At 43.5% G+C, this 10,812-nt stretch overlaps 1 protein-coding gene across 3 annotated transcripts in view; it reads right to left on the bottom strand.

Annotated features, from left to right (window-relative positions):
* The window catches only part of LOC119651463 (mitochondrial folate transporter/carrier-like), a 133,822-nt gene extending 124,707 nt beyond the window's left edge, over positions 1 to 9,115 (bottom strand). The window contains exons 1-3 of one of the 3 annotated variants that reach the window (XM_038055081.1): positions 8,828 to 9,112; positions 8,493 to 8,718; positions 8,281 to 8,433 (exon numbers count right to left, since the gene is read on the bottom strand). In XM_038055081.1, coding sequence (XP_037911009.1) covers positions 8,281 to 8,425 — 145 coding nt within the window. In that variant the 5' untranslated portion in view covers positions 8,426 to 8,433; positions 8,493 to 8,718; positions 8,828 to 9,112. Of the gene's footprint in view, positions 1 to 8,280; positions 8,434 to 8,492 lie in introns of all 3 variants that reach the window. The other 2 variants (XM_038055089.1, XM_038055074.1) reach the window with 2 other exon arrangements.
* Between the last annotated feature and the right edge of the window lie 1,697 nt (positions 9,116 to 10,812).

A 10,812-nucleotide genomic window follows, 5' to 3' on the forward strand; every position in this document is an offset into this window, starting at 1 on the left:
CACTAGCCCAAATGACAGGTCAAAGCAATGCAGGACATGCGGAGTGGAAGGCCATATCAGCAAGGACTGCGGAGCTGACCCAAATTGTCTACTGTGCAAAGGAAAGGAGGGTGTGGACCATCGGCACATTGCAGGCAGCAGCAGGTGCCCGGAATACAGGAGAGCCCTTAGCACAAATCGCAGATGAGGTTGATACAAATCAACCTCAACCACTGCGAGGCGGCGCGGGATCTACTCGCGCAAACCATCCGCGAGAAAAACATCGATGTGGCCATACTAAGTGAACCATACCGAAACCGCGGTGGTAGCGTTTGGGTCAAAGACCAAACGGGCCAAGCAGCGCTGTGGACTTGTGGAGGAAATAATGGAGCACCCGGAGGAGGGCTTCATCAGAGCGAAGGTGAAGGGCATCCACATCTACAGCTGCTATGCTCCACCCAGCGCTACACTCGTCGAGTATGAGCGGATGCTTGCCGCTCTTGTTTTGGATGCAAGAGGACGTTGGCCAATCATAATAGGAGGCGATTTCAATGTGTGGGCTCTTGAATAACTAATGTGAGGGGACCTGTTCTCCTCGAAGCATTCGCGGAGCTGGACGTGGTACTGGCGAATGTTGGGTCTTCGTACACTTTCCGGGGAAGGGGCCTGGGGTCTATAGTGGACCTGACATACGTGAGTGCCACTTTAGCCAGTAGAATCGCTTGGCATGTCAGTGAGGACTATACTCACAGCGACCACCAGGCAATCTGCATAGAGATCAAGGGCGGATCGAGCTCGAAAAAGAGTTTTCGCAGAATGCCGGGTGGTATGCTTGGCTGGACAGTGAAAGCTTTCGAGGAGGTCACGTTTTCCGCGGTGCTCAGATCCGACATATCCCTGAATGGCACGGCTGGAGAGAAAGCCACCCAGATCACTCGATGGGTGACGGAAGCATGCGATGCTACTATGCCCAGAAGGCGATTGCTCCCCAGTAGGCAACCCAGCTACTGGTGGAACAACGAAATCGCAAGCTTGCGAGCCGCATGTTTTCGGGCAAGGAGGCTTTGCCAGAGGCTCAGGGGAAAACCCGGTGGCGACCGTCGAGAGTAGGCACACAAGCAATTCCGTGGCCGCCTAAAGGAAGCCATTCGGAGGAGCAAAAAGAACTGCTTCAAACAGCTGTGCGACCATGCCGACATAAACCCTTGGGGCGAGGCTTACAGAGTGGTGATGAAAAGATTGCGGAAATCATCCCAGGTGACCTGTCCGCGCCTCCTGAAACAGATTGTTACCGCTCTGTTCCCTCACCACGAAAATAGGGGAAGGCAAATTTTCGTCCAGTTAAATGACGGCATAATACCGCCTGTAACTGTGGAGGAGTTGCGGGAAATATGTGGTAGGTTCGGTGACAACAAGGCCCCAGGTTTGGATGGCATCCCCAACCGAGCTTTGAAACTGGCAGTGAAGACTAGGCCCGACCTTTTCGCCAACACCTTCGAGGCGTGCCTAAAAGAAGGAATATTCCCTGCCCAGTGGAAAAAGCAAAAGTTGGTGTTACTTCCGAAGCCTGGCAAGCCACCTGGAAACCCAGCGTCGTATCGCCCTATCTGCCTGTTGGATATAATGGGGAAGATGATGGAGAAAGTCATCTACAACAGACTCCTGCCCATCGTCGAAGCCAGCAATGGTTTGTCGGAACGCCAGTTTGGTTTCCGACGTGCCTACTCTACGGTGGACGCAATTGGCATGGTGGTAAACCTTGCAAAAGGTGCACTGATTTCTGGCGGCTGCTGTGCCGTGGTGGCGTTGGATGTCAAAAACGCATTCAACTCGGCCAACTGGAATAGAATTAAAGGGGCGTTTGCTGACATAGGTGTCCCCGGATACTTAGCGAATTTAGTGGAAAACTAACTCTCAGAGAGGACTCTCTGGTACGGGACGGATGAGGGTCCCAAAGAGTACATTGTCACGGCCGGGGTACCACAGGGATCGGTACTTGGTCCCCTGTTGTGGAATATTATGTATAATGGGATGCTTGCTCTTCCCGTCCCAGAGGGGACTACGATTGTCGGCTTTGGTGATGACCTAGCTGTGGTTGTTCCAGCAAAACATCCAGAAGATGTGGAGGTTTACGCAACGGAAACAGTGAGAGCGGTAAAGTCCAGGCTAGAAAAGGCCGGGCTGACCTTGGCGGACGCGAAAACGGAAGCGGTCTTAATAACGAACCGCAGAAAAAATAACGCTGTGAAAGTGGAGGTCGGTGGACATACGGTCGTATCAAAGCCGGCTATCAAATACCTGGGGGTAATAATTGACACTAAATTAGATTTTTGGGCAACACCTAGAGTATGCATGCCAAAAGGCAGCCAGTGCCACCACGCCACTTGCAAAAATGTTGCCAAATATTGGTGGACCGAAACATTGCCGGAGGTTGGTGCTAGCCGGAGTGGTGCGCTCCATCCTGCTCTATTCGTCGCCTGTGTGGGCAGAGGCACTTGCAAACTCTCAGAGACGGAAGCAGGTGAACTCGGTTTACCGGCTGATGGCTTTGAGGGTTTGCAGTGCTTTTAGAACCACATCAGATGAGGCAGTATTGGTGGTGCCAGGCATGATCCCGGTTGACATCCTGGCCAAAGAAATGAGTGTCCTGTACAATGCAAGACGTATGGAGGGGCATGCACAGCGTAGAAATGCGGCAAGGTCAGAGTCGCTTGATCTCTGGCAACGTAGATGGGACGAGTCTACGAAAGGTCGGTGGACGCACAGGCTCATTCCCAACATTAGGGTGTGGCTTGAGCGAAAACATGGGGAGACCAACTACCACATTACCCAGTTCCTCACGGGACACGGTGGTTGCTACAGGCAGTATCTGCACCGCTTTGGGTTGGATGATTCTCCGAACTGTCCCAGATGCGATGGCATACCGGAGGATTCAGAGCATGTGATGTTTCACTGCCCACGATTTGCGATGGAGAGAAGGAGCTTAAACCAGGTGCTGGGCAGGAGCGGGACCCCGGAGAGCTTGGTTACTGAGATGCTGGAGTCCGAGAAGAAGTGGCTTGCGGTTGACTCCGCAACCATCCAAATGCAAAAGGAGTTGCTGAAGGAACAAATAAGGAGGAAAGCTGCAAATAGGAGAAGGATGAGTGCCTAAAGGCAAACCTACCCCGCGAAGTAATACCTCAATGGTGGTCCCACGGGGCTGGGGCTGGAGAGATCGGGGGTGGTTTTTAGTAGGTGTGAATCCCACACCCGCCCGCTGTAGTTCCGGCATTCGAGCGGCGGACGTGTCTTTCTAAGATTTTCCACCTCCGTGTACGTACAAAAAGAAAAATATTATATTTTATACTACTACCAACTTTTATAACTCTGGCCTAAACTTAAGGGGGGTTGACTCAATTTTCCCAAAAATATGGTAATATACTATTATTAACTTATTTTGAACAGATATCTATGTGGAGAGTATTTTGAGGCCTGGACACCATATTAGGCAGCTTCATGATTTTTTCAGGTTTTCAGTTGGATAGTTCCTGAGAAAGGGGCCGTTAAAGAAATCATCATTTTCCACCCCTCCCACTCCCCGCCTTTCTAGCAAATCTCAAAACTAAGACCGGCTAATCGAGACCTTTTATTTGATACCCCATATGAATATATTCGGTGAAAAAAAATGTACACCCCCCTTTTCCCCTATATCTCAACCTGTCGGTATAGCCGCTTCTGCGAAAAATGTATGTGATAGATAGACAGACATTGAACCGATTTTAATAAGGTGTTGTTTTGCAAACAAAACCTTAAAAATGTATAGTTTCATTAGTTTCTTACCCAATATTTTAAGTCATTACTCATGACCCCTTTGTACTAAGGAATAATAGAAACTAAGTAAATAGTTATGACCGGCTGGATCGACAAAATGCCCCTATGTGCGCCGTTCATATCAGTTCAGTTTTTTCAGATTTTTCGATTCAACAGGTCCCAGGTTCCCAGTTTCACTTTTTGGGATACATATTTTGAACACTCACTCCCCTATGTTTCATCCAATATCGGAAAAGAGTTAGGGGTTCTACAAATGTTGACGTTGATGAATGTATTCTAAAATCGTTTAATGGTAATAAAAATGCCCCACTTAGTAGGCCCTTGGTTCAAGCAAAGGCAGAAGAATCTGCTTGGGAATTGGGTAAAAGTTGTTTCAAAGCTAGTAAGGGTTGGATGTTTTAAGAGCACAAACCACATTATCTTTAAAAGCGTTTGTGGGGAGAGTGGCAGCATTGACCAACAGGTACGCAGCTGGAAAACGAAATTGTCGAAATTGATAAAGGACATGAATCTTACTGTTTAAGCGACGCCTCCGTCCGGAAATAATACACAACACATAACAAAGTGCCCAGAAAGATGGCATATGGCGCGGATCAACTTGCAACTACAACAACTGTTTCGTTTTTTGCGGAAGCTTGAAGTGTTCCAGGTTGGGAAATGTTAGCAAATCAATTAATAAAGTAAAAAATATATTTAAAGAGCAATGTTGGTAGTTAGTTAAGTGAATATGTAAATAGAGTTAAAATCTAGCTCAAGTAATCACTTAAGTATAAATAAATGTTCTAAAACTGAGAAAGTAAGTGGAGAATATTTCTTTTCAGAAACCTAGAAGACACAAAGGTAAGAACTAGATCAATATAACTTCAAATTTACATCGTTCCAACCACCCTCGAAGTATCGACCGGATTTAACGATCCTCAACCAAGTCTGCAAGTCTACCCAGTTACTAGGCTGAGGAGTCAAAGTCCAAATACATTTTTAATCTGGGCGAAACTGCCTTAATCTATTTGACATTTATAGGAGAATAGTGTAATGATGTTAAACGCAGTAAGGAGCGTCTGAAAAATCACCATTGCTCATAATCGAAAAGTCCGCGAACCCGAGATGCTTTAAGAATATAAAAGCTACAATGGAATACGATTTACATATAACAGCGTGGATGACTTGTCACATTTACACAAAATGGCTTTCGAAGCTAAACCACTAATTCATGAAGAGAAAACCAAATAACTTCTGTTTATCTGTAAACTGTAAAACTCACACATCCATCCCCGCAGACATGGTGTCCGCAGTCCAAGTATTGGATTAAGGGATCATTAAAAGCTTTGACATTACTATCGACATCTTGAATATTTCACCATATATTTATTAATATTTTGAGCATGCGTAATAATTTTCCGAGCCCGATAGCATAGTTCCTTATTGAAATACAGAGCAATTTATAAACCCATCTCCAAAAATGGTGTTTGTCTGCTTCCACACTAGAGAGTGCTGCGATGATCTTAAAGAAAAAACTAAACGGCATTTTAACGTGCAGACTTAACTACAATCCGCAAACTAGGATTATTAAAAAATATTAAAAGCTAAATTTTTGGTGCCGTATTAAACTTTTTCTTGTGAATTTTGGTGTTTTTTAAGGCTTCTTTAATAAAAAAACTACCGAATGAATCGCAATTATCCTAGTTTGCGGACCGTACAAATATGTTCTAAATAAGTCGAGAAAATTTCAAAAAATATCGTTTAATAGATTTTGGGCTATAGTGGCAGCAGCTTTTCAATATGCAATTTCGAGAAACACGCATTTAAAAACTAGAATGTGATTTTCAGCATTAAAATCTTAACTGATCATTAATCTGCTATACCTAGTCTATAAGCCTTAGGTTTCTTCAAGAAATACATGTACAGCCTCGGCTTCAATTCTTGTCCATTTAGCGACGTCATTCGAACCGATAAATACGCGCCCTGGGTTGCCATACGGAAAGCCGTGGTTCAAATCTCGCTGGTGGCAGTGGGATTGGTATCGTGTCTTGACGTCGGATAACCAGTCGACTCAGCTATGAATGAGTACCTGAGTCAAATCAGGATAATAATCTCGGAGGATCGCAATGCTGCCCACATTGTCTCCTACAGTATTCTGTAGTGTACCGTTGCGGTCTTGAATGAAGTGCTCTAACACACTTCAAGACCCTGATCCAATATGGATTGTTGCGCCAACGATTATTATTATTATTTATTACGGTGATCGTCATAAATCCGGCATGACTTATTACGTGTTCAACACTATAATTTCCGAACGACTCCGAATATCAAAAAATTACTTTTTCCACATATTCTACACTCTATCTAGTTACAATTGATGGCAAAAAAATCGATTCCGCGGATCCGACACACGATTGTAAGCGAAAAAGCGATAAGCACAAAGAAACAAACTAAAATATAGGGTTGAGGAAAAAGAAATGTCGTATTTGTGATCGAAATTTGACGCTTTATTTAACATATTATACTTAGAACTATCTGATTTAAGTCAAATATGCGCCATTATGTTCGCAAAACTGTTGCCATTTAGAAGGCAACTTCATTATTCCCCCTTATAAAATCGCCCTCCTTATTATCAAAAACTCAGACAGCCAGTTTTCGCAAGCCTCTTTTGAGGCGAACTTAGTAGCACCAAGAGCGTTTTGCATGGACCGGAAGAGATGGTAATCACTTGGTGCCAGGTCCGGACTATATGGTGGGTGCGATAGGACATCCCATCCGAGCTCCCGTAGCTTCTGGCGGGTCATCAAAGATGTGTGAGGCCGAACGTTATCCTGGTGGAACACAACACCATTCCTATTGACCAATTCTGGCCGCTTTTGGTCAATCGCCTGCTTCAAACGATCGAGTTGCTCACAGTAGAGGACCAAATTGAGGGTCTGGCCATAGTTGAGCAGCTCATAGTGAATAATTCCCTTCCAATCCCACCAAACACACAGCAAACCCTTCCTGGCCGTCAGTCCGGGCTTGGCGATGGTTTGCGCCGTCTCGCCGCGCTTCGACCACGATCTTTTTTGGCTTGAGATTGTCGTACGTGATCCACTTTTCATCACCAGTCACCATTCGCTTCAAAAATGGGTCGAATTCGTTCCGTTTCAGCAGTGCATCGCAGGCGTTGATTCGGTCCAAGAGATTTTTTTGCATCAACTCGTGTGGCACCCAAACATCCAGCTTTTTTTTTTAATCCAATCTTTTGCAAATGGTTTTATGGTCTATACCTAGTTCCTGGCCAATCGAGCGAATGATCACATGCCCGTCTACTTGGATGATTTCGACGATTTTATCGGTTTCTATGACGATTGGCCTTCCAGTACGGGGTGCAGTTCGACAGCCACTACACCAGAATGAAATCGATCGAACCAACGCTGTGCTGTGCGAATTGTTACAATATCGGATCCATAAACTTCACAAATTTTTTCAGCCGCCTTCGTTGAATTTTAACCTCTCAGGTAGTAAAAACGTAAAATATGACGATTTTTTTGCTTGGACTCCATCTTTGACGGGCTATAACTTGAGACTGAAACGTAGGATCACAACACTGTCAAAGAGACATTTGCCACACAGATTGTCGTCTTCAAATCGCCGTATATACTATACCCGACGCGATAAGTACAACATATCATCATCATCATAAACGGCGCATCAACCGGTATCCGTTCTAGGCCTGCCTTAATAAGGAACTCCAGACATTCCGGTTTTGCGCCGAGGTCCACCAATTCGATATCCCTAAAAGCTGTCTGGCGTCCTGACCTACGCCATCGCTCCATATTAGGCAGGGTCTGCCTGTCGGTACAAAACAAGATATGTTTAAATGTTGCCATCTATTGGCAAAATACGACATTTCTTTTTACCCAACCCAATATCTTCATACTTGAAGAAAGTGTGATTACAATAAAGTAAAGTATGTAAAATATTATATATATTATTTATGTAAAATATTAACTACATTATTTATAACTATTGTTTATAATATGTAAACTCATCTAATAACAGCATACCTAAATATATCCAAAACGTATACATATAGTTTAAGTACCTACTTCCGACTTTCGGAGCTTCGACTAAGCTAAACTAACTTGGAAGAAATATAACAATTAATTTTCGTTAAGCATTTACAAGAATGATCAAGCAATTTGTTCTATACGCGAAGAGAACTTTGTTCATCGTATTTATTGTTTTTGAAAGAGTCTCGCAAGGAGCGCCGATCCGGCCGGTGGAAATGTGGAGCATCCACACCTCATTATGCACACGAGTACGCACATTAGAGAAGTATAGCAACAGAACACAATTACTGATAAAATTGAAAAGTACAGGTAACTTTTGCCTGCCATCGGGGATAACGTGAATTTTGTTACGTCGGAATTTAAAGGATAGTAAAAAAAATACTAGCTTTCTGGTTGGAAAAACTGTAGATGTCCCTTTAATTCACTTTGCGGAATTATTTGAACTTACCAGCGAACCGAATCTTGATCAAGTCTAACGGATGAAGAATGAGAGTGGACGTTACCCCACCAGATATCCCGGCAACAAGATGTTCGTACTTCACGTGGGACAATAAATGGACCTTATTGGCTTTGGTGTTAGAAGGTGACGCCATTTGTGTATCTTAAATTAGATTATTAGATTATAATCTCACTATTGATCACTAAATTTGCAGAATTTACCTTTCTTTAATTGCTAGCAGGGTTAAAAACAAATCGTTTTCTGTTGACTGAGGAATCATTACGAATTCTCGTGAAGCATATGTACTTTTGAAAGCATTTATTATCCGCACTTTTATAATAAACAACTTCTTAACATTTACTCCACAATCGGATATCAAGGTGTACTCGGAAGACAAGATATATTCGATCAACAAATAATGATCTAGTCTTACTAGTTTAGAGCAAACTGTTGAACATATATATGATTAACTTCCGCAAGAACTTACATAATTTATTATCATTTTGTGTAATCTATTAGGACGACCTCTAAATAGATCACTTACACTACAACTCACTTTGAACTAATTTCAAAATTCACCGGATCGAGTAACATTAACTCACTACCCCTATCCAAAATCCAATCACCGGACGGAAATCTACCCAGCTGTCAAAAGCTAGAGATATCACAATAACTGCGTGTCCGTAGGCGCTTGCCAGCCCCTTGACGGTGAATGTCACTCCATGTGCTTCCCAGCGCTTCGTGCGCACTTTCAAAAGAAACTGGTTGGAGAGCATTTTAGGTATATATCATGGTACGTTAAAAGTGCTTTTAGTGAGCTCAATTAGTTCCGGCAGGAAGTTTCGAGCACAGTTAGATACTAGACAGCTACCTCACTCCCCCTTTCCCCTCAAGGGGGGAAATCAGTGCGAGTACACACGATTTCAAATTGTTTTGCCCTTGAGCATGAGCGAGATGTACCGAAAACCCGATCAGCTGTGTTTGACATACCGCCCCCGGACTTGCCAATATATTGGTGAGATTGGTAAGTTTCTGCTTATGCATAAATGAATACGCGAAACAACTTTTTGCTATATGGGTGAGCGCGCCGTAGTACCAGACTAGCAAAAGCTCACCGATCTCTCTCTTACCAATACGATTTGACGAAGATTATGCCTTTTCCTTGTTTAGCGTCTCTGATATGTACAGATAAGGTTCTGGAAGCATATTCCCATGTGGGGTCATTTTAGTGTGGGTACTGCCTATAGTGGATGTACTGTGGTTTCGAGTTTAGATTCCCTGAAACTAAAAAGCTCTATAGCTGCGGCTAATATGCGTTCGCTAGCCTAGCTAAGCCCACGACAGTGACCGCAGTGAATGTTGTTCCTTTTTTTTCTGAGCGTTTAACTATCCAAACGGAATTTTAAGGAAGTAAACTATTTAGGAAATAATTATGCAATTGTATATGTTCTATGCAATCTGATTTAATGGCATATTCTCTTTGTTCCTCAGCTGATTTGACATTTGGTCTCCATGTTTCCAGGTTACAACGCGAAGGCAATTAAAAACCGAAATTATAACCAGACGCAAACCTCTAACGGAACTTACGAGCCTCTTGAACGACCAACGGCTCGCAGCTATTGAAAAAGTAATTGTCGAACACGGAAAGCACGTCGAAATTGCAAATGACGTGATGCGGGAATTCAATTTTCCGAACTTTCCCCCGTAACCAGGAAGATTATCCACAGGTGAAACTGCCTAGTCAAGCCCTGAAGTTTTGCGGAACAGAAACTTTGACGTCCGATCGTGATTGCAGTTGCGTTCTGCGCATCATCATTCATATTGGTACCCACTTGTGTGGTGGGGTTACTACATCTGGCCGGGTTTGATATATGTAGAAATTTTCCAGCTTGGTGTAGAAGGCAACGATCCGAATAATATTGCAATGACATTTTATAAATTCCCTTTTGTATTTCGGCATGTATATATTGTTTGTTTGTAGCTGGTTGTTCAGTTACAGGGATTCGCACACACAAAAGTGCTATAAAAATCCGGCACACAATAGATCCCCAGTTGCACAGAACACACTGCGATTTTGATTCGGCCTCAAACCACTTCCTGTGTATAGTCTCCTTCCCCGTGACATACTGTGAGTGGAAATCATTAGCTACGGTCTATTTTTTGTGTCAATCAAAACCACAGTATATCTAATAGGCAGTACCCACACTAAAATGCCCCGGCTTGCGAATATGTTGCAGGAGCTTATATGTTCACACCTGAGAGCCTAAACAATAAGACATCATCTTCATCAAATCGTATTGGTAAGAGAGAGATCGGTGAACTTTTGCTATTCTGATCCTATTACCATGCTTACCCATATAGCAAAAAGTATTTTCACGTATTCATTTATTCATAGGCAAAAACTTGCGGATCTCACCAATACATTGACAAGTCCGGGCGGTGTGGCAAACACAGCTGATCGGATTTTCGTTGCTAATGCTCAAGGGCAAAACAATTTGAAATCGTGCGTACCCGTTCTGATTTCATTTTTTGGGGGTCAAA

The sequence above is a fragment of the Hermetia illucens genome, chromosome 1 (assembly GCF_905115235.1).
Source record: "Hermetia illucens chromosome 1, iHerIll2.2.curated.20191125, whole genome shotgun sequence".
NCBI classification, from domain to species: Eukaryota; Metazoa; Arthropoda; class Insecta; order Diptera; family Stratiomyidae; genus Hermetia; species Hermetia illucens.